We start from the raw sequence: 27,132 nt of genomic DNA, 5'->3' as shown, positions 1-27,132 counted from the left end.
TATTCTTTCAGCACTGCAACATGCTCTGAACACACCAAACATACAGCTTTCCCATTCAATTCCGTGAATAAATAGGATGACCATTTTTCTTGGAACACTCTGCACTCTGCGTCCACTTTTCTCTTTTTTGACAGAGACATATTGGGGCAATGAGGGTGCCAAAGCACATAATGTTAAAAGTAGAAGCCGTAATAAATATCGCGGGCAAAACAAAGTAGCTCATTGGCTGCACGTGCTTGACCTACTTGCTCTGCCCCGGTATAAACAGTTTGCTTGCTTAACACAATTGCTATTGCGCCATCCAGTGGACGCAATTGGAGCAGCAGTTTATTTTATTAAAAAATTGCAGCGCAGTTTTATACTTTACAATTTTTTTTTTTTTTTTTTTTTTTTTTTTTTTAAATCATCTCGCGGGCCGGATTAAACCCGTTTGCGGGCCTGATCCGGCCCGCGGGCCGGAGGTTTGACACCCCTGTTCTAGACACTGTACTGTCTTTGACGTCATGGCAAGAAAGCTACACTGATCCAGGATCAGGGAACACCCACCTCCTCCAAATTATGAACGCCACGTACGATTCAGTGCAACCTAACTTGATAGCACAGAATTTCCCTAAGCCTTTGACTGGCAGTGTGCGTGGCCTAATCGAATAACGATGCACGTCTTCAGAAAGTAGGAAGTGAAGATTTTAGCCAATGGCAACTACCCAATTTAGCACGCAAGCCAAGTTATCAATGTAGGATTTCATTCACTTGGTATCTGGCACTGTAAACAAATGCTTGCTAGCATCAAGGAAGGGACGAGAGGACGAGTTATCAGCTAGGGAGGAGACTAGTTAGCTAGCTAAATTAGCTTGACGCCGGGTTTTCCAACTAGATAGCACATCCACAAAGTCAAAATTGGCTATATCGTAAAAATTAATGAAAACTAAATTGGTGTTGATGTAAGGTTAGCACTGGGGTTAAGGTTAGGTTTAAAATATATTTTTAAGAAGAGTAAGTATAGAACTAGGTGGGGGTTATGACTTTTTGACTGTAGTAACTAGTGGCGACCGATTGACGGGGATTCCGACCAAAAAGTAAGTCCCGCCGTGACATGAATTGGTTTGAAGCTATTGTTATTTTGAGAATGAGACAGAGATCGGAACTTCTCGTTGTGGTCGACACAAGACCCAGTATCGGTGTTATTTAGCTAACTAGCTAGCTTGGGTGGAAATGGAAACCTCATAATTAGCTTCAAGCTAGCTGTCATTACATTAGCCAGCCATCTACCAGCTAGCTAGCCATCATCATCACTACTAGCTAAGCTATTGTATTGACCACAGTGAGTCTGCCTGTAAAGTGTAACGTTAGCTGGACGACTAGCTATTGAATTTATGGTGATTTAAATTGTAGCACGCTAGTTAGTTAGATAAAAAGTATCACCTCCTAGCTAACATGTTTTTAATAGCTTAGCTAGTTAGCTATCGATGGCAGAGAAACACGTCAGAAATGGACAGGAAACATATGGGGTTGGGGCCATGGAGATAGCTAGAAGACCCGGTTGGGGGCGTGGTGAAACAGGATTCATTGTCAGTCGTTTTGAGTCAGTCTCTACCAGACAAAGTCACGTTACGATATATTAGTTATCCTGTTAGAGCTTTTGTACAGAATCCCCGTAACTGTTTTAGGTGCAACGTTTATGGTCATGTTGCAGCAGTGTGTACTGGGATGGAGATTACAATATGTGTGCAGGAGGGCATGGGACAGAGGATTGTGTAGTTTCGGTGGATAAAGTTGCGTGTCAACTGTAGGGGTGCTCATGTTGCTGGGGATCGGAAGTGTCCGGTGCGAGAGAGGCAAGTTGAAGTGGCCAGAGTCAGCGTAGTGCAGGATGGGTAGTAGATTTGTGCCACAGAGGGATAGGGCAACGAGTGAGGTTGGCTTTTTAGCGTTCATAGCAATGGTTATCTTCTGTACTGCCGAGGTGGCAGCTGCAGAGAAGTATTTGGTTATACGAGATTTGACTTCAGAGGAGTTACAGGGTGTGTTGAGGGGTGGTGGCCCGTCCTCCCAGGCCGTTGGAATGGTGCTGGAGCAGATAGGGTCAAAAGTAGTGGAAAGGGGTAGTGGGTTTTTAACGAGTGTGGGTGGCAGCTGCAGAGAAGTACCAGGGTGTATGAGATTTTACTGCAGAAGAGTTAATGGGGTAGTGATTTTTATGAAATAGTAGTGTATATACACTACCGGTCAAACGTTTTAGAACACCTACCTATTCAAGGGTTTTTCTTTTCTTTTTACTGTTTTCTACATTGTAGAATAATAGTGAAGACATCAAAACTATGAAATAACACATGGAATCATGTAGTAACCAAAATAGTGTTAAACAAATCAAAATATATCTTATATTTGAGATTCTTCAAATAGCCACCCTTTGCCTTGATGACAGCTTTGCACACTCTTGGCATTCTCTCAACCAGCTTCATGAGGTAGTCACCTGGAATGCATTTCAATTAACAGGTGTGCCTTTGTAACCGGTGTGAAATGGCTAGCTAGTTAGCGGTGCGCACTAGTAGCATTTCAATCGGTGACGTCACTCGCTCGGAGACCTTGAAGTAGTTCTTTCCGCAACGGGTAACGGTGCTTCGAGGGTGACTGTTGTCGATGTGTGCAGAGGGTCCCTGGTTCAAGCCCAGGTAGGGGCGAGGAGAGGGACAGAAGCAACACTGTTACATTGATGCTGTTGACCCAGATCACTGGTTGCTGCGGAAAAGGAGGAGGTCAAAAGGGGGGTGAGTGTAACCGGTGTGAAATGGCTAGCTAGTGAGCGGTGCACACTAGTAGCATTTCAATCGGTGACGTCACTCGCTCTGAGACCTTGAAGTAGTTGTTTCCCTTGCTCTGCAAGGGACGCGGCTTTTGTGGAGCGACGGGTAACGGTGCTTCGAGGGTGACTGTTGTCAATGTGTGCAGAAGGTCCCTGGTTCAAGCCCAGGTAGGGGTGAGGAGAGGGACGGAAGCAACACTGTTACACCTTGTTAAAAGTTAATTTGTGGAATTTCTTTCCTTCTTAATGCGTTTGAGCCAACCAGTTGATGTGACAAGGTAGGGTTGGTATACAGAAGATAGCCCTATTTGGTAAAAGACCAAGTCCATATTATGGCAAGAACAGTTCAAATAAGCAAAGAGAAACGACAGAAGGTTAGTCAATATGGAAAATTAAGAACTTTGAAAGTTTCTTCAAGTGCAGTCACAAAAACCATCAAGCGCTATGATGAAACTGGCTCTCATGAGGACCACCACAGGAATGGAAGACCCAGAGTTACCTCTGCTGCAGAGGATAATAAGTTCATTAGAGTTACCAGCCTCAGAAATTGCAGCCCAAATAAATGCTTCACAGAGTTCAAGTAACAGACACATCTCAACGTCAACTGTTCCGAGGAGACTGTGTGAATCAGGCCTTCATGGTCGAATTGCTACAAAGAAACCACTACTAAAGGACACCAATAATAAGAAGAGACTTGCTTGGGCCAAAAACACGAGCAATGGACATTAGACAGGTGGAAATTTGTCCTTTGGTCTGGAGTCAAAATTTGAGATTTTTGGTTCCAACCGCCATGTCTTTGTGAGATGCGTTGTGGGTGAATGGATGATCTCTGCATGTGTATTTCCCACCGTAAAGCATGGAGGAGGAGGTGTTATGGTGTGGGGGTGCTTTGCTGGTGACACTGTCTGTGATTTATTTAGAATTCAAGGCACACTTAACCAGCATGGCTACCACAGCATTCTGCAGGGATACGCCATCCAATCTGGTTTGGGTTTAGTGGGACTATCATTTGTTTTTCAACAAGACAATGACCCAACACACCTCCAGTCTGTGTAAGGGCTATTTTACCAAGAAGGAGAGTGATTGAGTGCTGCATCAGATGACCTGGCCTCCACAATCCCCCAACCTCAACCAAATTGAGATGGTTTGGCATGAGTCGGACCGCAGAGTGAAGGAAAAGCAGCCAACAAGTGCTCAGCATATGTGGGAACTCCTTCAAGACTGTTGGAAAAGCATTCCAGGTGAAGCTGGTTGAGAAAATGCCAAGAGTGTGCAAAGCTGTCATCAAGGCAAAGGGTGGCTATTTGAAGAATCTCAAATTATTTGATTTGTTTAACTCTTTTTTGGTTACTACATGATTCCATATGTGTTATTTCATAGTTTTAATGTCTTCACTATTATTCTACTTTTGACCGGTAGTGTATATTTGGGGAGTTTCTCCCATTCTTCTCTGCAGATCCTCTCAAGCTCTGTCAGGTTGGATGGGAAGCATCGCTGTACAGCTATTTTCAGGTCTCTCCAGAGATGTTCGATCGGGTTCAAGTCCGGGCTCTGGCTGGGCCACTCAATTACATTTAGAGACTTGTCCCAAAGCCACTTCTGTATTGTCTTTGCTGTGTGCTTAGGGTCGTTGTCCTGTTGGAAGGTGAACCTTTGCCCCAGTCTGAGGTCCTGAGCCCTCTGGAGAAGGATTTCATCAAGGATCTCTATGTACTTTGCTCTGTTCATCATGCCCTCAATCCTGACTAGTCTCCTAGTCCCTGCAGCTGAAAATCATCCCCACAGCATGATGCTGCCTCCACCATGCTTCACTGTAGGGATGGTGCCAGGTTTCCTCCAGACGTGCCGCTTGGCATTCAGGCCAAAGAGTTCAATCTTGGTTCTCATGGTCTGAGAGTCTTTAGGTGCCTTTTAGCAAACTCCAAGCGGGCTTTCATGTGCCTTTTACTGAGGAGTGCCTTCCGTCTGGCCTCTCTACCATAAAGGCCTGATTGGTGGAGTTCTGCAGAGATGGTTGTCCTTCTGGAAGGTTCTCCCATCTCCACAGAGGAACTCTGGAGCTCTGTCAGAGTGACCATCGGGTTCTTGGTCACCTCCCTGACCAAGGCCCTTCTCCCCCGATTGCTCAGTTTGGCCGGGCGACCAGCTCTGAGAAGAGTCTTGGTGTTTCCAAACTTCTTCCATTTAAGAATGATGGAGGCCACTGTGTTCTTGGGACCTTCAATGTTGGATACGTTTTTTGGTACCCTTCCCCAGATCTGTGCCTTGACACAATCCTGTCTCAGAGCTCTATGCACAATTCCTTCGACCTCATGGCTTGGTTTCTGCTCTGATATGCACTGTCAACTGTGGGACCTTTTTATATAGACAAATCATGTCCAATCAATTGAATTGACCATAGGTGGACTCCAATCAAGTTGTAGAAACATCTCAAAGATGATCAATGGAAACAGGATGCACCTGAGTTCAATTTCGAGTCTCATAGCAAAGGGTCTGAATACTTATGTAAATTAGGTATTTCTGTTTTTTATATTTTACAAATTTGCAAACATTTCTAAAAACCTGTTTTCGCTTTGTCATTATGGGGTATTGTGTGTAGATTGATGAGATTGATATTTTAACAGCATGTCATGATCGTGTCTGGTGTGGATAGACAAAATCAACATGCACGCTCGTGGCCGGTGAAGTCAGCATGTTAGTGCCCAAAAGCCGGTTTTATCATGGGCAGCGCCATTAAGGACTTCCGCCAGAGATGGAAGAGGAAGCGAGACATCCCACTCGCTAGTTTTTTCGGGTTCTTAAACAGTCAGTTAATTAAGCACGCCAGACCCAGCTGCTAATGCATTGGTGTCTATGGGAGAGCCACCCTTGTAAGCAGACCGGAACTGTGCCTTTTTTCCCAATGGTAAACGGCCTGAGTGGGACATCTTCATTTATCTACCATCTTTACTTTCACCATTTTTAAGTAGTCAACTGGGTGGGACTTCCTATGGGTTAGTAGTCAACTGGGTGGGACTTCCTATGGGTTAAGGAAGGATCACATTATTCAATCCAGGTCATCAGGAGGAATCAGCTAATTAATTATGCTTGTGTGCAAACACTCCATAACTGCAGGTGGCAGTACGTCGCCAGCCTTGGCTTTATACCTTTTCAAAGAACATACTCCAGGTGGCAGTATGCACCCTTTCAGTTTGTTTACCAACTCATAGAAGTAGTAGTAGAAGAAAATGGACTACTTCAAAATGGAGATGACCGTGCACTCAGAGGCCATAATGGGACACGAAGAGTCCTCTGTCTTTCTCTATGGTTGGGGCACAGCCACTTTATTTGGGGCAGAGACTGATGTTTTCTATCCTCTCTGGTTGAGGTGTTGCTTGCCATGTGTTGTTGTGTGAAGGTGCGTCTTGTGTCTCCAGATGTCTTGTAGCCGGGTATTCCACACCAGCTGCCTTGCGCTTCTGGTACAGCTGCTCTGTCTGGAGGCAGTGCCCATCAGTGTGGACAAGACCAAGGTGAACCAGCCGGAGGACAAAGCCTCAGAGCCGCCACCAAGTGTGGTAAGAGCTGGTGAAGGATCACATACCAAGCATGTACAGTGGAGAAACATGGCAGGCATAGCAGCCCTAACAGACATGATAAAAGCAGTAATTTGTGCTTCCAGTACAAGCTCAGACCAGTTATACTAGCTAGCAAGGATGTCACTTCTCTAACATAATCTATTGAATTGTAACGTATACAGACTGAACTGAAGGTCTATTGAATGATGCATGAGCTAGTATGCATGTTATGTTATGCATACTACTACCACTTACTAAATTATTTCATGTAACAGGACACTGGACTCCACTATGACCGTTATCTCAGGGAAGTGATTGATTTTCTGGAAAAAGACCAGCATTTCAGAGAGAAGCTCCATAACACAGATATGGAGGACATCAAGGTATTCTAACAGTGTCCTGCTCATTCTTGTCCTTCTGACTCTCTCATTGAGTCATTAGTCATGAAAAATGCAAAACAGCAGCAGTATGATAATCATTACATCACGTTTCCTACAGATGGGGAAGCTGGCCAAAGAGCTGGACTTTGTCAGCCACCATGTAAGGACACAACTGGACGAGCTAAAAAGGCAGGAGGTTAGCCGGCTACGGACACTGATCAAAGCCAAGCAAGACATCGAAGGAGGAAACGGTATGCTGCCCAGTGAAAACACCATTAATATGCCTTAAGTGCTATACTGTTAACATCTAAAAACACTAGGGTGTGTGGGCGAGTGACCAAGAAGTACATTTTTGAGGCAAAGGTCTCAGGAGGACGTGGTTAGTGTAGCGTCAGTGTTGAGTCAGCTACTTACTTGTGAAACATGCTTCTGAATATGTTATCTCTGTTTCAAATCACAATAGTAACAGCACAGTATTAGACACAACAGTAACGTCTCACTTAAACCGCTAATTGGCAGGATTACAGGCTAGTACCGATGCACACAGGGTTATTGAGCTTTGACCAACAGCAACACACCCTGCAGCACGGGATAACTATTACAGTGCCTATGTCAGATAATCAAATGTCATATTTGTGTAATGATTCTGTTAAACCTCACTCACAGATATGGCAGTAGACCACCAAGCTCTGCTGAAACAGTTTGAGTACCTGAACCACATGAATCCTCACACCTTTGAAGTGGAGGATCTGGACAGACTCATCAAATCAGTAAGTATAATGTAGACAACATGGCATTTTTTCATGGTACATACATACAATACCTTAATGAAGTACCTGTAGTCTTCTTCTCCTTCAAGACATTTTAACTCTCATCCTTCATTTGACCACAAGGCCACGAACGATCTGGAGAACTATGACAAGGAGCGCCATGAGGAGTTCAAGAAGTACGAGATGATGAAAGACCATGAGCGAAGCGAACACCTCAAGACTCTAGATGATGAAGGGAGGAAGAAGGAGGAAGAACATTACGAGGAGATGAAGAAGAAACATGCAGACCATCCCAAAGTCAACCATCCAGTAAGTCCAACTACACTCGGATGCTATGTTAACTGTGCGTTTCAGTGCTCAGTCTGTTTGTGCTCACATGGTCTAGCCAGTCTCTAGACCAGGGATGGGCAACTTTGATGGGGGTGGGGGCCACAATAAATCTGAACTCATCATGAGGGGTCGCATTGGCTCGAGGGTCTGTGTCTAACAATGTTTAGCTGACATGGTCTAAATGAGTGACTGTCAGTGACTGACATAACAAGAGAAAAACTGCTGATGCACAACCACATTTCGAAATTGCACCTTGTGTATTCTACTATTCTAACTCCCAACAGTAAGTTGAGACCCCAAATGAGTTCCTTAACAATATACACTGAGTGTACAAAACATTAGGAATACCTGCTCTTTCCATGACATAGACTGACCTGGTGAATCCAGGTGAAAGCTATGATCACTTATTGATGTCACTTGTTAAATCCAATTCAATCAGTGTAGAACAAGGGGAGGAGACAAGTTAAAGAAGGATTTTTAAGCCTTGAGGCAATTACATTTACATTTTACATTTTAGTCATTTAGCAGACGCTCTTATCCAGAGCGACTTACAGGAGCAATTAGGGTTAAGTGCCTTGCTTAAGGGCACATCGACAGATTTTTCACCTAGTCGGCTCGGGGATTAGAACCAGCGACCTTTCGGTTACTGGCACAACGCTCTTACCCACTAAGCTACCTGCCGCTTGAGACATGGATTGTGTATGTGTGCCATTGAGGGTGAATGCGCAAGACAAAATATTTAAGTGCCTTTGAACGAGGTATGGTAGTAGGTACCAGGCGCACCGGTTTGAGTGTGTCAAGAACTGCAACCCTGCTGGGTTTTTCACACTCAACAGTTTCCTGTGTGTATCAAGAATGGTCCACCACCCAAAGGACATCCAGCCAACTTGACACAAGAGTGGGAAGCATTGGAGTCAACATGGGCCAGCATCCCTGTGGAATGCTTTCGACACCTTGTAGTCTATGCCCCTACGAATTGAGGCTGTTCTGATGGCAAAAGGGGGTGCAACTCAATATTAGTTAGGTGTTCCTAATGTTTTGGACACTCAGTATGCATATACTGTATATATTTGTTTGTTTTTGGAAATTGATCTGCAGGCCTACAAAAGGTGGACGGCCATTTGCCCATTTCTGCTCTAGACCTTCCCCATACTTAATGATTCGCTCAAGTGAGCCATTTATATCTAACAGGACTAACATTTTTTTTTTTTTTTTGCTGTGCAGGGCAGCCAGAATCAGTTCAAAGAGTTGTGGGAGGAAGCAGATGGTCTTGACCCTGAAGATTTTGACCCCAAGACCTTTTTCAAGCTGCATGGTAAGTCCTCATCAATAGACATCACAGGCTGGGGCTGGGAGATCCATCTCACGGAGTTCCTCAACATTCTCGCGTTTGAATTTTCAGATTCCAATGGAGATGGCTTCTTCGATGAGCAGGAATTGGAGGCGTTGTTTACAAAGGAGGTAAAGATTTGTCCTCTTTTTGAATGTCTCACCTGAAATGATAATGAAACGTGTGCGTGTATAGATAACGGTTTATTCTGTGGCCTCAGCTGGAGAAGATCTATGATCCTACCAATGAAGAGGACGATATGGTGGAGATGGAGGAGGAGCGCCTGCGTATGAGAGAGCACGTCATGAACGAGGTGTACTGTTGTCACGGCCGTGAACCTTGCATACTATATTCCCAAGGATTGCTATCACTGAAAGTTAGAGATTGGTTTCATTGATATAAAGAAATAAATAGTTCACATGGTGACTGATCTCTCACTGTTCACAGGTGGACACCAACAAAGACAGACTGGTCTCCTTAGAAGAGTTCCTGATTGCCACAAAGAAAAAGGAATTCCTGGAACCAGATAGTTGGGAGGTGTGTAGCTATATCTATTCAACTCTCATTCATACTGACCTACTTTTAATACTTCAACATTATAACTCATTATTATGAAACGGCAAGAGTAACAAAAACCATACCATATCTGTAAATACCCCTACATTCAACCACACTGTAATTCTGTTGCTTTTTAAATCAGTAAGGAGAGGTAGAAGGGTATGAACTGACACGGCCTCCTTTGTTAGACCCTAGAGCAGAACCAGGCCTACACAGACGAGGAGATGAGGGAGTTTGAGGAGCACCTGGCCCAGCAGGAAGAGGACCTCAACCAGAAAGCATCAGAACTCCAGAAACAGAGGGATGAGTTGGAGAGGCAGCAGGAACAGCTCAACACACAGAAAGTAGAGCTTCAGCAGGTACAGTGGGCAGTGGTAGAACAGACACAACCAATAGGTTCTCTGTTACTGGAATGCACTTCTTCTGTGTGGTATTGTTTTGTGTGGTATTGTTCTTTTTGACATGAGCTGCCATATTTACCTACAACAATCCATTGAGGTGTCTGTGCTTATCTCTATCTGTTTGTCTGTGGTGTTTCAGGCAGTAGAACACATGGAACGGTTGAAAACCCAGAAAGTTGAGCCCCCTCCAGAGGTTCATGGTGAGTGATGGTTTACCCCTATTCCATTTTCTCTTTACTGGTGTGTCGTGTATTTTTCAGAATGTAGAGGAAAATGTATCTCAAGATTTGAAAAATGAACTGTATTCAAAACTCGACTCTCTTTTTCAGTAGAAGGGAATGCTATCCCAGAGCCACAAGGAGAGAACCATCCGTTGTCCCCGGGCCACCAAGATATGTCCCAAAACCACCCGGGTATGAAGCAAGACAACCACCTCCAGAACCAAATACCCCACAACATCCAGGATTTGTCCCAACCACGTCTCCAGGATCTGCCACCAGGCCATCATGCAGTGCCATAGGGCCAACATGACTTACCATAAGGCCCCCATCAGAACCAGTTCACTCAACCCCAGCTGCCAGATAAAACTCTATAGACAACACCGCTGGCTCCATGGCCCCCCACCCACAGCCCTTTACAGTACCTATATACCTCCAGTCCAGTGTGCAGAGATCCCGCCATATGGGCATGTGTGGCCCCTGTTATCCTGAAGAGTTAACTGAAAACCAGCTGGAGAACACATGAGGCGTTTACAGTATCCCTGCCCACTTGTGGATTTCAATTTGAGCCTTCAAGGCCTATAAATGTTTTATACATTTGCAGTCAGGGAATTTGTGTTATAGAGTGCATATGTGTATGTGATGTATGGTTTGGTCATAGGCCTCCTGTAGCTCAGTTGGTAGAGCATGGCGCTTGCAACGTCAGGGTTGTGGGTTCGATTCCCACGGGGGACCAGTATGAAAAATGTATGCACTCACTAACTGTAAGTCACTCTGGATAAGAGCGTCTGCTAAATGACTAAAATGTAAATGTCATAATTGATCATTACTTAAAATGCAGAGCTTTGGTGGAATGGTTTTGGTAATGTCAATGTCTATATATTTTGGAACATCGTTTTGAATTAGTGCTGTGTGATGTCATGACAATTAGGCCTAATAATTGTCTGGTCACTCCACCTGAATAAGGATAAAGTTGTGAAATTGATGGATTCCTGAAAAGGCTACATTTCAAAAGACACTGAAAATGGCATTGGGAGCATTATGAACAGTAAAGACAAAACTGTCTCATGGAACAGAATAGAATATAGATATACTTTTTTTATGGGTTAATTCCTGTGTATTACATGGCATTAGCTTGGCCACAACTTTATTTCATATCCTCAAGTCTGATAACAGCAATGTATTCTTATCTTGGCTGTTATGGGCACTAGTCATGGGAAACCTGAGTGGATTGCAGTCTTATTTTTCAGTACATGACTTGTGTGGTAACTATACTATAGCCAGCTCTTTGTATTATCTTAACTGATTTGCAAATGTAAGAATTAGTTGATGATCTGGTTATTTCTGTGGAGATTATAGGTAATCACGTCTTGTTTTCAAGTTTGTGCTTGAATAAGGCTACTGTTCCTAATGACCTGCAGGTGTGTCTTGGCCAAGGCCAGTACATGTATTGATACTGAACAGGCCCATTACCAGGCAATGAGGTCTACCTTTTGTACTCAGCAAATCACCCCCAGTCTGTCCTATATTGGGCCTTTATGTTGGTTTACTTTTACCTAATTCTACTAGCTCAGGCAAATGCTATTTTCTCTTGCACCATCCAGAGGTGTGCCTAATTTTACGTTGTATAAAATGTTCCATAGTTGTTTGTACAAAAGATGAGTTTAATTTTCAGATGACCAGTTGCACAGGAAAACATCAATATTGCTGTAGACTTTTGTTAAATTTAAGACAGTATAAAGTGGTGATTACTTGTTTCTTTATAGCTATGAAGTTGACACAATCCTTACATTCTACAGACCTCCAGGGTTGACATCAGTTCCATGGTATGATGTTTTTGGACAGAGCAGATATAAAGTGACAAACGCAAATTTACAGAACAGTGCATTTATTCAGTGCATCACTAACAGCTACCATATGGCCAGAGCAAAATGTACACACAGGAAATCTTAATTTTGGGTAAACAGTCCTTCAAATGCCTTTCTCTCAAATGCCTCAGTTGGCTAGACCAAAGTACTCTTAATGAGAAATCAGTCATTCAGTCAAACCTACAACCTGCTTAGACTGCACACCATTTGGACAGACCTTACTCCCAAACATGCCATGGCAATACAATGTACAGTACACACAACCTTCACATTGAGACAAAAACATTTCCTTGTGTGGTCTGACCTTAGTCAACATATTGTTTGGTCTTTTATAACATGCTTCCAAAGCCTGTCACTAGCCCCAGCCACTGATTTGTAAATTATTGCCTATCGAGCAGAGACCCAAATAAACAGTCCAACAGCAAAGGCACACATGTTCCAGCTTGATCCGTTTAAGGCAATGCAATAGCATATGATTGTGAGAAAGCTAAAGATCTGACAAGAGTTAAGGGTGGCATGTATGGCTTCAGACCCAGGCCTCACCAAACCAAACTAGAGGTTGATATGGAGAGGAACAGTCATAAGGGGAGGGGTGGTCCAGGAGTGTTGAGGGTAGAAGAGTCGTTGGTATCCAAGACTAGTTGGCTTGATGTGCAGCCATTTGGGTCACCATCCCTCGGCTGGGCTTAAACAGTCCCCCCCGGCCTGCAACCGCTAAGCAGATAGAAAATAATCATAGTCAGCTGAGGCCAGCCCGTCACCCTTATTCTGGGTTAGGTCTGGGCATGGAGTAATCAAAAACGCTCATCCACATTCTTTGAAATTGCTAGTGTGCACCTGCCAAGGAAGAGATCTCTCAACTCTAATAGGGAGACAAAATGGACATTGACTGTTACGAGCAAGCTAATACACATTACAAAATGGAATCCTGAAAACAAGGGAAAGGTAATAGTTGCCTTCATGTCAATTCAGTTATATACACACAGTGGCAATATTCACTGCAAATCTAAAAACAGCTTTGAAAGCTTTTATCAAGGTCATGCAGAATAGTATGCATTTTGCCAGATGGAGCCAAAAGGGGGGGTACATTGTTGCCCTACGATTTACAAATAACACCACAGGTTTACTTTGAAACTCAGTGACATTTACGTTTCATGAATGTTTCCAAGCATGTTAACAGCCACCAATATAATATGTATGCTCCCACGACAAAATACAGACTACTTCCACCCCCATCACTGGAAGGCAGGGCACAGCAGGTGAGGGAGACAGAAGCAGAGAGAAGTCCTTTCAGCAAAGCATAACTAAAATCTTCCAGCCCACTCTTAACCCCAAGAGATAATGTCAGCACAGGCAGATAATGCTGCAGTAGCCCCACAGAGCAGCAGGGTTCAGGGACCAACGAAAAGAAACTAGCAGCAGACAGCAGGTTATACAACACATCTTTATTGAAACAGTCTCCCAAGGAGTAACATCAGCTTACAAAGAGGAGATGGTGGGAGAAGAAAAAAAACAAGTAATGCTATGAAAACCAAAAGCACAGGGAAAAGTGGTTGACAGGGCTGGGCAGAGACAGAAAATATAAAAGATTCTCATGGATTGGACTGACAGTTGCAGGGTTTTTTTTTTGCATTTATTTTGTACAAAAAATAAATTAATGAAATCTTTCAAGTTTACAGGAATATCTATTTGTTGTTTCGAACACAGACTTGCTGATAAATCTAAATGCTGTGGATTTCAGCTTTACATGTGTTAAAACAAAAGTATCTTAGACATACCAAAGCAGGCTTACTCTGAAAAGGAGGCCAGGAAAAACAAAAAGAGATGAGAAACAAAACAAAAAAGATTTCTAAAAGTGAGCTGGGGCAAACACATTCATCATATCTGAATGTTCAATGTGGCGTAAGTTGACAATCCTTTAAGCGCTTTAGGATCGCATCGCTTGAGCATTACCTCGAGAGCAACCCCGAGGTCCCTGGGCTGCTCCCCGCTTGTAGCCTGGCTGATATCCCTCCTGTAGAAACAACAGGTCATTCAGAAAGACTCTTATACACCATCTTCATGACAGCATCTGGGACAACAACTCACAGAATCCCTTTTATTTGGACTAACGCAACCTTAATGCAAGGGTCAAGTGTCTTCTAGTCACTAGGACCTAGTGGTTGGCTGTGTCCACCCTTACCCGCTGATAGGTGCTGTTGGAGTAGTCCCGGGGAGCCGTGCTGAACTGGGCCTGTTGCCCATAACCATTGTTTGGAGTGTTCGAGAAGGGAGGGCGATAGCCATCATATCCTCCTGAGGAAGACAACCATTTAAAAACTGTTAACACCGTAATAAAATCACTCATGTATCAAAGTAGGTCCCTTACAATAAATCATCTGGATCTCATACCTCTGAAACCGTTAGAGGATCCTCGGTATCCATTGATCATGCCCCGGGGGTTCCTGGGGCCTCCGCGAGGCACGGCCCCCCTGCTGTTATAGAATGACTGGCCTTGCCGCCCAAAGCCTGGCCCCTGGGACGACTGCACCTGGTGGCCCGCTGCCGACGATATCACTTGGTCTTGGGTGTGGAAGCCTCCTACAACATTATAAGAGTCATTAACATTTGATCTTTCTGCTGATCATGCCCTTTGACCCAAGGTCTACTGCTCCTCAGACTCTGCTTGTCTAAGTCACACCCTCAGGCCCAACAGCCACCCCAGTCCCTCTCTCACCAGACTGTAGCGTGTCCTGCTGGATGTCAGGCTGCTCCACGGAGTGCTCCACGGAGTGCTCCGCCTGGCTGCTGAAGCCCTGGCCGTAGCTGCTGGGGAATTGGTTCTGCTTCAGACTGTCTGCTTCGTTAGTGGGGGGCACGGGGGCGTTGAGGTTGAACACCTGAAGGACACAATACAACCAGAGAAAAGCTTTCATTTAGAGGTGGCAGACGCCCATGCAGGACTCGCAGACAACAGCAAATCATCAGTAACTCAGACTTTAGTCTGATTATTGAGCATGCCGTACATACTGTTCAAGGTTCGCAAAATAAAGTTAATCAGCTTAAAGTTGATTATAAAGCCTTATGTAGACATGGGGGTAGACAAGAGGAGCATTCTATTCTGCTCTGACAGAGTGGAGTGTGTGGGGGTGGGGGGAGGAAATAGGAGTGAAGCTTGGTTTTGAGAAATGTAGGCCAACACTGGAATTATACTTTTAATTCAGTTTTGATGTCCCAATCAGTTATTACTGTTGTGTGATAGTGTGTGCTACTTCTATTCTCCCTGTCGTAAGACTTGTGCTACCATAGTTGTGTAATAAGTGATTCGAGTTAAGTGGGTTATATGCCGATTCTGTTCAAGTGACGCGTTGTCAGTTATAAGTCCTCCATTAACAAAGCCTACCGCTTGCATGGACTGGAATGGTGCTGCGTTGACATTGATGCCGCCGCTGTGGGGGGTGGAGACAGGCGGGAAGGCAGAGGGCAAGGAGGACTGGGCGGGGGACTGCTCAGACGACAGAGACGTCGAGGCCTGGTTTAGGGAGGGGGCGGGGCGTGGTGGGGAGACAGAGACGTCACATACTTCAATGGTTTTCACAGACACTTCAGGAAAAGCAGGTAGGATGAGTGCTAACCATCTCTCACACTGCCCAATAACAGCCAAGCACAGAGAAGCTCCACCACCCACACACACACAGCCAGGGGGGTAGAGGGTGGTGGAATAGAGGGCACCTTGGGGAGGGAGGGTTTACCTGGATGTGGTCGGTGCTGTCTGTCTGTGGCTGGGGCTCTGCTGTGTGGGAGGGCTGGTAGAGGGGTGGTGTGGAGGAGTAGGCATCAGGTGTGGGGGATACCATGGGGACCTGGGGAGGGAAGGGGGAGAATAAGGGAAGGTTCACATGGTACCCTTGCCCTTTAAATAAGTTTGCTCCTGTATTGAGTCTTGGGGACCACTACTATCAGAATTCTGTTCAAGTGTCATTATTGCCACTTACTTGTGTAGATTCAGGAATTGAGCTTGGTTGAGGAAGTCTGGATTCTGAATGAACTGCACACAAGATAAATATAAAATGGTTTGTCGGTAAAACAGTTTAGAGCAACTAAAATTTAACACTGACAAACCTCAAGAGTATATGAGCAGTACTACACTCACCAGCCAGTATATTAGGTACACCATCCCGTTCACGAAAATGGTTTTCTCCTACAGACAGTGAGTCACTTGGCCGTGGCTTGCTATATAAAGCAGGCAGACAGGCATCGAGGCATTCAGTTACTGTTCGATTGAACTTTAGAATGGGCAAAATGAGTGACCTAAGAGACAGAGTGGTATGATCGTCGATGCCAGGTGCGTCGGATCCAGTATCTCAGAAACAGCCACCCTCCAGATCTTTTCACACACAACAGTGTCTAGGGGTTACTGAGAATGGTGCGACAAACAAAATACACCCAGTCAGCGGCAGTCCTGTGGGTGAAAACAGCTCGTTGATGAGAGGTCGAAGGAGAATGGCAAGAACAAACAGGCAAATAACAGCGCAGTATAACAGTGGTGTGCAGAACGGCATCTCGGAATGAACAACTCGTCGATCCTTGTCACCGATGGGCTATTGCAGCAGAAGACCACACCGGGTTCCACTGTCAGCTAAAAACAAGAAGAAGCGGCTCCAGTGAGCACGCGATCACCAACACTGGACAATTAAGGAGTGGAAATACATCGCCTGTTCAGACGAATCCTGGTTCTTGTTGCATCAGGCTGATGACAGCGTCAGCATTTGGCGTATGCAGCATGAGTCCAAGGACCCATCCAGCCTGGTGTGGGGACTGTTTTCCAGGCACACGTTAGGTCCCTTGATACCAATGTAGAATCCACGCCCCAAAGAATTCAGGCTGTTCTAGAGGCAAAGGAGGGGTACGACCCGGTACTAGATGGGTGTACCTAATAAACTGTCTATGAGTGTATATGTGAACATCTCTAGGAGGACTACAGCCTCAGTGGTGGTGTTGGTTTGAGGGGAGTTAAAACAGAATGTGATGTACTAACACTGACCCATCTGCTGCAGGTCCACGCTCTGCGCAGGCTTCATGGGCTGGGCCAACACGATGGCTGGGTCCAGGGCATGGCCATCAAATTCCAACATGGAGTCCTGTGGGAGGAAGCACATGGGTCAGCATGAACAAGTGACCAAACAGGATCCAATAAGGCACCCAGTTCAGGACCATAGGGGGCTGTTGGAAGGATCATCACCTGCATGAAGTTATAGGTTCCCTGCATCTGGGCCATGAGGTCCTGTACGACCTGCTTCCTGACCACGGGGTCAGGCGTGTGGGAGACTGGGTTCACAGTGTGGGGCTCGGGGGCCATCTGGGGAGGAGGCTGGTGCTGGAGGGCGTTGACCACCTAAAGACACAGGGACAGATTTAAACCCAGCTGATGACATCATTGGGCCATGGAGTTACTTGATGAACCCTAAAGGATTCTGTGTGAGACTTTGTGACAAATGACATGAGGTGTAGACATGCAACATACCTGGGCCTCTGCCGTCCACTCCTCTACTTGGTCGTTGCCAGTCCTGCTGTATGTGGTTTCTGGAATGAACTGTCTGTTTACAAACTACACAAATAAACATGAGATCACTTGATTAGATTCCAATAGGCAAGGTAAACCAGAGAGTTCTGAACTTTACAGCAGTCAAGAGTCAGGGTAGAGATTGAATTCACCTCTGTGGCTTCTACTTCAACGGCCTCTGTGTATTCTTCAGTAACTGTTTCTTCTGTAAAAAGAATACGCTCTGATTAATATCCACTCATCCAGGTCCACACACTCAGACCAATCGTAACATGAGTTCCCCTCAGGTGATGGTAATCTGTTAACCCAGAAGTAAAACCTCACGTAATTTGGTCAGCTGCGTGATTAAAGTCTGTCTTCATACGTATTAGAAATTGAGAGTTACAGCAAAAACAAAGTCTCCACCCTCGCAAAAGGAAACTCAGCCAAAGCGCTCAAGGCGAAGCAGTTTAAGCACCGCCTTCACCCAATCCTGATACATTTTAGTCATTTAGCAGACGCTCTTATCCAGAACGACTTACAGTTAGTGAGTGCATACATTTTTCATACTGATACTTCCAAATAGCCAGTGACAAAAACCTAAAAAACTGAACTAATGCTGCTCGAATCTCACGCATTCCATTCAGTCCTGGCAGATTCTCTCAGTCTACACACAGAATCTGCCAACGGGAGATTATGGTGATGGTGGATACCTGGTTCTGCAGGCTGCTCCCCGCTCCCAGACGACTCATGCGCCACAGACTGCTCCTCCTCTTCTTCTTCCACCACCTCTTCCTCCTCACACACTCCATTCTGATGCGTTTGTGCTCTGTCAAAATAGCCACTCAGCAGCACCTTGTTCAGGGTCTCCTTCAGTGCCTTGTCTATAGGAAAGTGGCAGATCATATTCAGAAGGTATTAGAAAGGTCTTGATAAAGCATAAAATGTACCACTGTTTAGTGGTCCCAATCCATAACAGAAACGTTTGGGTTGTGCTACGAAGCACTCAAGAGTTAGTCAATAGGCCGGGTCTATGTTTGGTATAATCACAGCTGTGACCCATTCCACAGCACCGTGCCAGGCCTGGCCAAGATCCACTGCTCGAAGCACTTTAATAACCCTCAAGTATTCATAATCCACAATGCCATATGATCCACCGCAAAGTTGTCTCTGGAACCTGGGAGGTGGATGCTCAGTGTTTGTGGAATGACAGGTGTCCTGTGTCTGGGCTGGCACTACCCCTCAAAGCCCACTGGCCTCACCCCAACCACCCAGAAAAGAGCTTCCCCTTATACATGTTCTGCTAACATGGCCTGCACATCCAGCATGCCCTTTGTGCTCCAAGGGGCTGGGTGATGGATGGGCTTAAGTCATAACGCTGCTCCCAGTTGAGCCAGCTCAGCTAACCTTGCTTCCAAGCTATTTTTTCCCCTCAAATCTAAGATAAGCCCCAAGATACTCCGTATACATATGGGGATGTGGGTAACTAATTAAACAAGCCAAAGCCTACAGTTGAAGTAGGAAGTTTACATACACCTTAGCCAAATACATTTAAACTCATTTTTTTCACAATTCCTGACATTTAATCCTAGTAAAAATTCCCTGTCTTAGGTCAGTTAGGATCACCACTTTATTTTAAGAATGTGAAATGTCAGACCCTCCTGCAGCAAAGCACCCCAACAGCATGATACTGCCACCCCAGTGCTTCACGGTTGGGATGGTGTTCTTCGGCTTGCAAGCAACCCCCTTTTTCCTCAAAACATAACGATGGTCATTATGGCCAAACAGTTATATTTTTGTTTCATCAGACCAGAGGACATTTCTCCAAAAAGTACGATCTTTGTCCCCATGCGCAGTTGCAAACCGTAGTCTGGCTTTTTTTATGGCAGTTTTGGAGCAGTGGCTTCTTCCTTGCTGAGCGGCCTTTCAGGTTATGTCGATATAGGACTCGTTTTACTGTGGATATAGATACTTTTGTACCCGTTTCCTCCAGCATCTTCACAAGGTCCTTTACTGTTGTTCTGGGATTGATTTGCACTTTTCGCACCAAAGTACGTTCATCTCTAGGAGACGTAACGTGTCTCCTTCCTGAGCGGTATGACTGCTGCGTGGTCCCATGGTGTTTATACTTGCGTGCTATAGTTTGTACAGATGAACGTGGTACCTTCAGGCATTTGGAAATTGCTCCCAAGGATGAACCAGACTTGTGGAGGTCACCAATTATTTTTCTGAGGTCTTGGCTGATTTATTTTGATTTCCCCATGATGTCAAGCAAAGAGGCACTGAGTTTCAAGGTAGGCCTCGAAATACATCCACAGGTACACCTCCAATTGACTCAAATGATGTCAATTAGCCTATCAAAAGCTTCTAAAGCCATGACATCATTTTCTGGAATTTTCCAAGCTGTTTAAAGGCACAGTCAACTTAGTGTATGTAAACTTCTGACCCACTGGAATTGTAATACAGTGAATTATAAGTGAAATGATCTGTCTGGAAATAATTATTGGAAATATTACTTGTGTCATGCACAAAGTAGATGTCCTAACCGACTTGCCAAAACTATCGTTTGTTAACAAGAAATGTGTGGATTGGTTGAAAAACTAGTTTTAATGACTCCAACCTAAGTGTATGTAAACTTCCGACTTCAACTGTACATGTACAGAGTACATACATTGAGAGCTACTTCAAAAGTGTTAGAAACATACATGTGGTTCCTGCCACAGCCTGGTCTCTGCACTCTAGCAGTTCCCATAGGTGTAGGGAGGCCTCCTCATACTGGTCAGTCAACCTAGAGAACAGGGAAGGACATTAACAACATGCCTTCCATTATATTACGTCACTCGTTCGTCATTTACCACGAAAGTTAAAAAGAAACAAAAAAAGGTTTGTACCTGACGTCATGGTCCCGTTCAGGGCCCACCAGCTTGTAGAAATTGTCCAGTGCGGTGAGGTCAGCATCGGTGAGCAGGGGGGAGCCTGCGGCGGGCTGTTTCAGGTCCTGCCTCGTCTGCTCGTCCCCCAGCCGGTCCAGCAGGAACTGCAGCTCCAGAACAGTCTTCAGCCGCCTCTGCTCCGTCTCCTCCCGCTGCAGCTGCTCCCTCCGGGCAGACTTCTTCACTGCCTTTTGGATCTGCAAGGAAACAGGGAAGAAGTTGTGTCGCTGCACTATGGCCACAGTGACTGAGAAACAGCAACTAATAAATACAGTGAGTGTGGTCATAGTAACCAGAATGAAAAGGATTGTTGACCACCTACAGTTGAAGTCGGAAGTTTACATACACTTATAGGTTGGAGTCATTAAAACTTGTTTTTCAACCACTCCACAAATTTCTTGTTAACAAACTATAGTTTTGGCAAGTCGGTTAGGACATCTACTTTGTGCATGACACAAGTAATGTTTCCAACAATTGTTTACAGACAGATTATTTCACATATAACTCACTGTATTACAATTCCAGTGGGTCAGAAGTTTACATACACTCAGTTGACTGTTCCTTTAAACAGCTTGGAAAATTCCAGAAAATGATGTCATGGCTTTAGAAGCTTCTGATAGGCTAATTGACATCATTTGAGTCAATTGGAAGTGTACCTGTGGATGTATGTCAAGGCCTACCTTCAAACTCAGTGCCTCTTTGCTTGACATCATGGGAAAATCAAAAGAAATCAGTCAAGACCTCAGAAAAAAAATTGTAGACCTCCACAAGTCTGGTTCATCCTTGGGAGCAATTTCCAAACGCCTGCAGGTACCACGTTCATCTGTACAAACAATAGTACGCAAGTATAAACACCATGGGACCATGCAGCCGTCATACTGCTCAGGAAGGAGACACGTTGCGTCTCCTAGAGATGAACGTAATTTGATGCGAAAAGTGCAAATCAATCCCAGAAGAACAGCAAAGGACCTTGTGAAGATGCTGGAGGAAACAGGTACAAAAGTATCTATATCCACAGTAAAACGAGTCCTATATCGACATAACCTGAAAGGCCGCTCAGCAAGGAAGAAGCCACTGCTCCAAAACCGCCATAAAAAAGCCAGACTACGGTTTGCAACTGCACATGGGAACAAAGATCGTACTCTTTGGAGAAATGTCCTCTGGTCTGATGAAACAAAAATAGAACTGTTTGGCCATAATGACCATCGTTATGTTTGGAGGAAAAAGGGGGTTGCTTGCAAGCCGAAGAACACCATCCCAACCGTGAAGCACAGGGGTGGCAGCATCATGCTGTGGGGGTGCTTTGCTGCAGGAGGGACTGGTGCACTTCACAAAATAGATGGCATTATGAGGAAGGAAAATTATGTGGATATATTGAAGCAACATCTCAAGACATCAGTCAGGAAGTGAAAGCTTGGTTGCAAATGGGTCTTCCAAATGGACAATGACCCCAAGCATACTTCCAAAGTTGTGGCAAAATGGCTTAAGGACAACAAAGTCAAGGTATTGGAGTGGCCATCACAAAGCCCTGACCTCAAGCCTATAGAAAATGTGTGGGCAGAACTGAAAAAGCGTGTGCGAGCAAGGAGGCCTACAAACCTGACTCAGTTACACCAGCTCTGTCAGGAGGAATGGGCCATAATTCACCCAACTTATTGTGGGAAGCTTGTGGAAGGCTACCCGAAACATTTGACCCAAGTTAAACAATTTAAAGGCAATGCTACCAAATACTAATTGAGTGTATGTAAACTTCTGACCCACTGGGAATGTGATGAAATAAATCACTCTACTATTATTCTGACATTTCACATTCTTAAAATAAAGTGGTGATCCTAAATTACCTAAAACAGGGAATTATTACTAGGATTAAATGTCAGGAATTGTGAAAAAAATGAGTTTAAATGTATTTGGCTAAGGTGTATGTAAACTTCCGACTTCAACTGTACAGTGAGGGAAAAAAGTATTTGATCTCCTGTTTATTTGAACAGTGAGAGACAGAATAACAACAGAAAAATCCAGAAAAACACATGTCAAAAATGTTATAAATTGATTTGCAATTTAATGAGGGAAATAAGTATTTGACCCCTCTGCAAAACAACTTGGTGGCAAAACCCTTGTTGGCAATCACAGAGGTCAGACGTTTCTTGTAGTTGGCCACCAGGTTTGCACACATCTCAGGAAGGATTTTGTCCCACTCCTCTTTGCAGAGCTTCTCCAAGTCATTAAGGTTTTGAGGCTGACGTTTGGCAACTCGAACCTTCAGCTCCCTCCACAGATTTTCTATGGGATTAAGGTCTGGAGACTGGCTAGGCCACTCCAGGACCTTAATGTGCTTTTTCTTGAGCCACTCCTTTGTTGCCTTGGCCGTGTGTTTTGGGTCATTGTCATACTGGAATACCCATCCACGACCCATTTTCAATGCCCTGGCTGAGGGAAGAAGGTTCTCACCCAAGATTTGACGGTACATGGCCCGTCCATCGTCCCTTTGATGCGGTGAAGTTGTCCTGTCCCCTTAGCAGAAAAACACCACCAAAGCATAATGTTTCCACCTCCATGTTTGACGGTGGGGATGGTGTTCTTGGGGTCATAGGCAGCATTCCTCCTCCTTCAAACACGGAGAGTTGAGTTGATGCCAAAGAGCTCGATTTTGGTCTCATCTGACCACAATACTTTCACCCAGTTCTCCTCTGAATCATTCAGATGTTCATTGGCAAACTTCAGACGGCCCTGTATGTGCTTTCTTAAGCAGGGGGACCTTGTGGGCGCTGCAGGATTTTAGTCCTTCACGGCATAGTGTGTTACCAATTGTTTTCTTGGTGACCATGGTCCCAGCTGCCTTGAGATCATTGACAAGATCCTCCCGTGTAGTTCTGGGCTGATTCCTCACCGTTCTCATGATCATTGTAACTCCATGAGGTGAGATCTTGCATGGAGCCCCAGGCCGAGGGAGATTGACAGTTCTTTTGTGTTTCTTCCATTTGCGAATAATCGCACCAACTGTTGTCACCTTCTCACCAAGCTGCTTGGCGATGGTCTTGTAGCCCATTCCAGCCTTGTGTAGGTCTACAATCTTGTCCCTGACATCCTTGGAGAGCTCTTTGGTCTTGGCCATGGTGGAGAGTTTGGAATCTGATTGATTGCTTCGGTGGACAGGTGTCTTTTATACAGGTAACAAACTGAGATTAGGAGCACTCCCTTTAAGAGTGTGCTCCTAATCTCAGCTCGTTACCTGTATAAAAGACACCTGGGAGCCAGAAATCTTTCTGATTGAGAGGGTCAAATACTAATTTCCCTCATTAAAATGCAAATCAATTTATAACATTTTTGACATGCGTTTTTCTGGATTTTTTTGATGTTATTCTTAATATAATAATAATATGCCATTTAGCACACGCTTTTATCCAAAGCGACTTACAGTCATGCGTGCATACATTTTTTTGTGTATGGGTGGTCCCGGGGATCGAACCCACTACCTTGGCGTTACAAGCGCCGTGCTCTACCAGCTGAGCTACAGAGGACCACATTCTGTCTCTCACTGTTCAAATAAACCTACCATTAAAATTATAGACTGATCATTTCTTTGTCAGTGGGCAAACGTACAAAATCAGCAGGGGATCAAATACTTTTTTCCCCTCACTGTATATTTATATATTTATTAATTCCATTATTTTACTTTTAGATGTGTATTGTTAGATACTACTGCACTGTTGGAGCTGGGAACACAAGCATTTCGCTACACCCGCAATAACATCTGCTAAAAATGTGTATGTGACCAATAAAATTGGATTTGATTTGAAACCTTGAGACTGAACTCACCTCTTGCCCCAAAGACAGGAAGCTCTTCTGCAACTCCCGAGCAAAATCCAGGTTGTTGGTCACTTCCTGGAACTTAGTCAAGGCATCCTACAGATGAGACGAGACAAGAGAGGGAATGAACATTAAATATGTTTTGCTAGCTGTGTCACAGATCAAAACAACAAACACCAAAGTATAGAAACAATGGAAAGCTCAAGAATGAAAGATTATAGTACATATGCAACAGGTTAATCAATCAAGTTCACAATTGAAGTTCCCTGAGCTAACATCAACCCAGACCACAGTGTCTTGTACATACCAGCTGATCCTGGTTCAACAGTTCTCCTTTATTCTTCTTGGCCTGGTAGTCATCCAGCTTGCCCTATAAAAATATGGCACATTTAATAAGGGTTACAAAAAGGTCTGCTGAGATTCTTTCAGCAGAAATATACCAACTTTGGTTTACCTGGGTATATACCATCTATTAAGTGATGCGACTCTAACGCCAAATAAGTCACAGGTTAATGATTGATTACACCAACTAAATTTGTCTGTAGCCTTAATTTTAATTACCAACTTTGAGAAAGTCAATGCAGGGTCATAAAGCAGACAATCTTCCCAGACAAGAGAGACATCCAGAATTGTTCCTCAGTTGCAGTTGATCTCAAGCAATGACTAAGCATGAAACAATCTATGCTTTTTGGGAGGTATCTGAAAGCATGCTTGGATGAAAAAAAGGAAACATTGTTACCTTTTTCTTTTCCATGTTGCGGACCTTCTTGTCGATCACCTGCAGGACCTGCTTCATGGCCTCAGACTGGGTCCCAGAACCCAACTCTGGGCTGGAGGACTGAAAAGCATTGTTGCCAACTGTTGCTGAAGGCATCTGATGAGAAGACAGAACATTATTTGTAGTAGTCATTATTAGTGAAGGCTAAATAACACTGAGCCTGTAATTGAATACAATAAAGGTTATAATATGTTGATGATTAAAACATGGTGCTGTAAACAACAAAGGCCTCATCTGAACAATAGCATTACATTGTTGACCACATAAGGGGTCAGACAACAGGCATTTTAATATACAAAAAAAGATCAAGCATAGGGTACTACCTATTCATGTTCCTTGACGAAAAACTAAGAGACCTATGAATCTGGGGCCGGCAGGTAGCTTAGTGGGTAAGAGCGTTGTGCCAGTAACCGAAAGGTCGCTGGTTCTAATCCCCGAGCCGACTAGGTGAAAAATCTGTCGATGTGCCCTTAAGAAAGGCACTTAACCCAATTGCTCCTGTAAGTCGCTCTGGTTAAGAGCGTGTGCTAAATGATGTAAAATGTAAATGTAAAAATGAATCAATTTGGATATTGTGTCGCTTTGCAGTAAGATTTGTCAACCGCTAACGTTCGCAAAGTATAATTCAATAACTAGTACCTAGCTAGGTTACGTTAGTATTCCCTGATTTTTTGCTATTAGCCAACTAAGAAACTGAAGCCGACGAGGCACAGAAAAGGGAAAACGGGGATAAATTGCAAGTCCTTTGTGAGTCGAGGGACTGTCAGCTGGGCATTGTCCATTGAACAGCATAAACGTTACCTGCCTAACGTTAGCTAACTACGCTACTCATCTTCCATCAACATCAAATAAATAACTAATTCCGACAAAACAATTATTGATGCAGCTAGCTACATATCGTCACAAGTATAACATTTATGCCATTTGAAAACAGATGGTCATCAAATTAGGCTTAAACTTGAATCCCATCCCACAACAACCCCCACACGGCTGCATGGCTAGTTTAGCAACATTTAGCTATCTAGCTAATGTTAGCTAGTTCATTTTCTCCTCGCATTGTTACCGAGACCGGCGTTAGCTAGCTGGCTACGCGAATCACTTAGATGCGAGGTAGAACTCGATAGCTGAATAACGCGATTCGAAAAAGATGATTAACTACATTTATTTGAACGACAGCCATCACACTATTTTGTTGAAATGTACCTTGCTAATGTGAACACTGAACGGATTCCGTTTAATCGATTGGATGACTGGACAATGCTAGCTAGAGAGACGACTTTTGAGAGGCTAGCCTAGCTCGCTAACTTAGCTAGCAAAATTATTTCTGAATTTGATGCTGACAACATTCACTTACCTTTAGGCTATCTGTCTTGTTTCGTCGTCTGACGTTTGTAGTTTTAGCTCTATATATTTCGTGTAACTTGTATGTTATTTTGTCTCGACAATGGTGTTCCGCCTCGCCGGCCTCACCGACAACTATACACTATACTGATGGCTGGCTGCACATATGCTAACGAGACACGAGAACAGGGTCAGATGGCTGCAAGGCCCGGTTGGTAGTCCTAGAATTGCCTGAGTTCATTTTGGGATACTGAACAGATTTAACTAGAATAATTCCTCAACAACATTGCAATTAAATTGCAGACCAATTATTATGGAAGCAGTTGCATTTGACAGCTTTAGGTAAGCATTTTTATGCAAGGCAAGTTGTCAATTTGTATTGTATTCCAAGCCATTTACTGAACCCCAACTTTATTTAAGCTTTTCTCCTCTGCTTTGAAAAGTACCATAGATTATCCTTTGCAAGTCTATAGAACGATTACGTTTAAATAATATCACAGTTTCTAAACCCAGAGGCTCAACATCGCGAGACTCCCG

General features: G+C 44.3%; 2 protein-coding genes across 9 annotated transcripts; one reads left to right on the top strand and one right to left on the bottom strand.

Annotated features, from left to right (window-relative positions):
* The first annotated feature begins 659 nt into the window (after nucleotides 1-659).
* LOC311128210 (nucleobindin-2-like) lies at nucleotides 660-12,116 on the top strand. Of its 2 annotated transcripts, none has more exons than XM_084160242.1 (13): nucleotides 660-1,076; nucleotides 6,220-6,360; nucleotides 6,636-6,743; nucleotides 6,859-6,991; nucleotides 7,407-7,510; nucleotides 7,634-7,819; nucleotides 9,065-9,155; nucleotides 9,243-9,301; nucleotides 9,391-9,483; nucleotides 9,618-9,707; nucleotides 9,917-10,087; nucleotides 10,269-10,329; nucleotides 10,462-12,116. In XM_084160242.1, the coding sequence occupies exons 2-13, from the start codon at nucleotides 6,220-6,222 to the stop codon at nucleotides 10,647-10,649; spliced, it is 1,425 nt and encodes a 474-aa protein (XP_084016368.1). In that variant the 5' UTR covers nucleotides 660-1,076; the 3' UTR covers nucleotides 10,650-12,116. The 2 variants fall into 2 exon arrangements, with proteins under 2 accessions (XP_084016368.1, XP_084016367.1); XM_084160241.1 differs by having other exon boundaries at nucleotides 700-1,076; nucleotides 10,459-12,116.
* LOC311128208 (caprin-1-like) lies at nucleotides 11,996-26,771 on the bottom strand. 7 transcript variants are annotated; one of them, XM_084160235.1, is made up of 20 exons: nucleotides 26,609-26,766; nucleotides 25,216-25,350; nucleotides 24,784-24,846; nucleotides 24,486-24,572; nucleotides 20,628-20,866; nucleotides 20,442-20,524; nucleotides 18,450-18,620; nucleotides 17,910-17,962; nucleotides 17,719-17,802; nucleotides 17,437-17,589; nucleotides 17,239-17,335; nucleotides 16,190-16,242; nucleotides 15,947-16,057; nucleotides 15,598-15,726; nucleotides 14,932-15,094; nucleotides 14,607-14,795; nucleotides 14,398-14,510; nucleotides 14,169-14,229; nucleotides 13,994-14,008; nucleotides 11,996-12,929 (listed from the first exon to the last, which is right to left on the bottom strand). In XM_084160235.1, exons 2-19 carry the CDS (start codon nucleotides 25,348-25,350, stop codon nucleotides 14,004-14,006), a joined length of 1,989 nt encoding a protein of 662 aa, XP_084016361.1. In that variant the 5' UTR covers nucleotides 26,609-26,766; the 3' UTR covers nucleotides 11,996-12,929; nucleotides 13,994-14,003. The 7 variants fall into 7 exon arrangements, with proteins under 7 accessions (XP_084016361.1, XP_084016358.1, XP_084016359.1 ...); XM_084160232.1 differs by lacking the exon at nucleotides 13,994-14,008 and having other exon boundaries at nucleotides 11,997-12,929; nucleotides 17,233-17,335; XM_084160233.1 differs by lacking the exon at nucleotides 13,994-14,008 and having other exon boundaries at nucleotides 11,997-12,929.
* Nucleotides 26,772-27,132: the final 361 nt, after the last annotated feature.

The sequence above is a fragment of the Coregonus lavaretus genome (genome assembly GCF_964263955.1).
Source record: "Coregonus lavaretus genome assembly, chromosome: 4".
NCBI classification, from domain to species: domain Eukaryota; kingdom Metazoa; phylum Chordata; class Actinopteri; order Salmoniformes; family Salmonidae; genus Coregonus; species Coregonus lavaretus.
The sequence above is the reverse complement of the archived record's forward strand: the minus strand, read 5'-3'. Positions and strand labels throughout refer to the sequence as shown.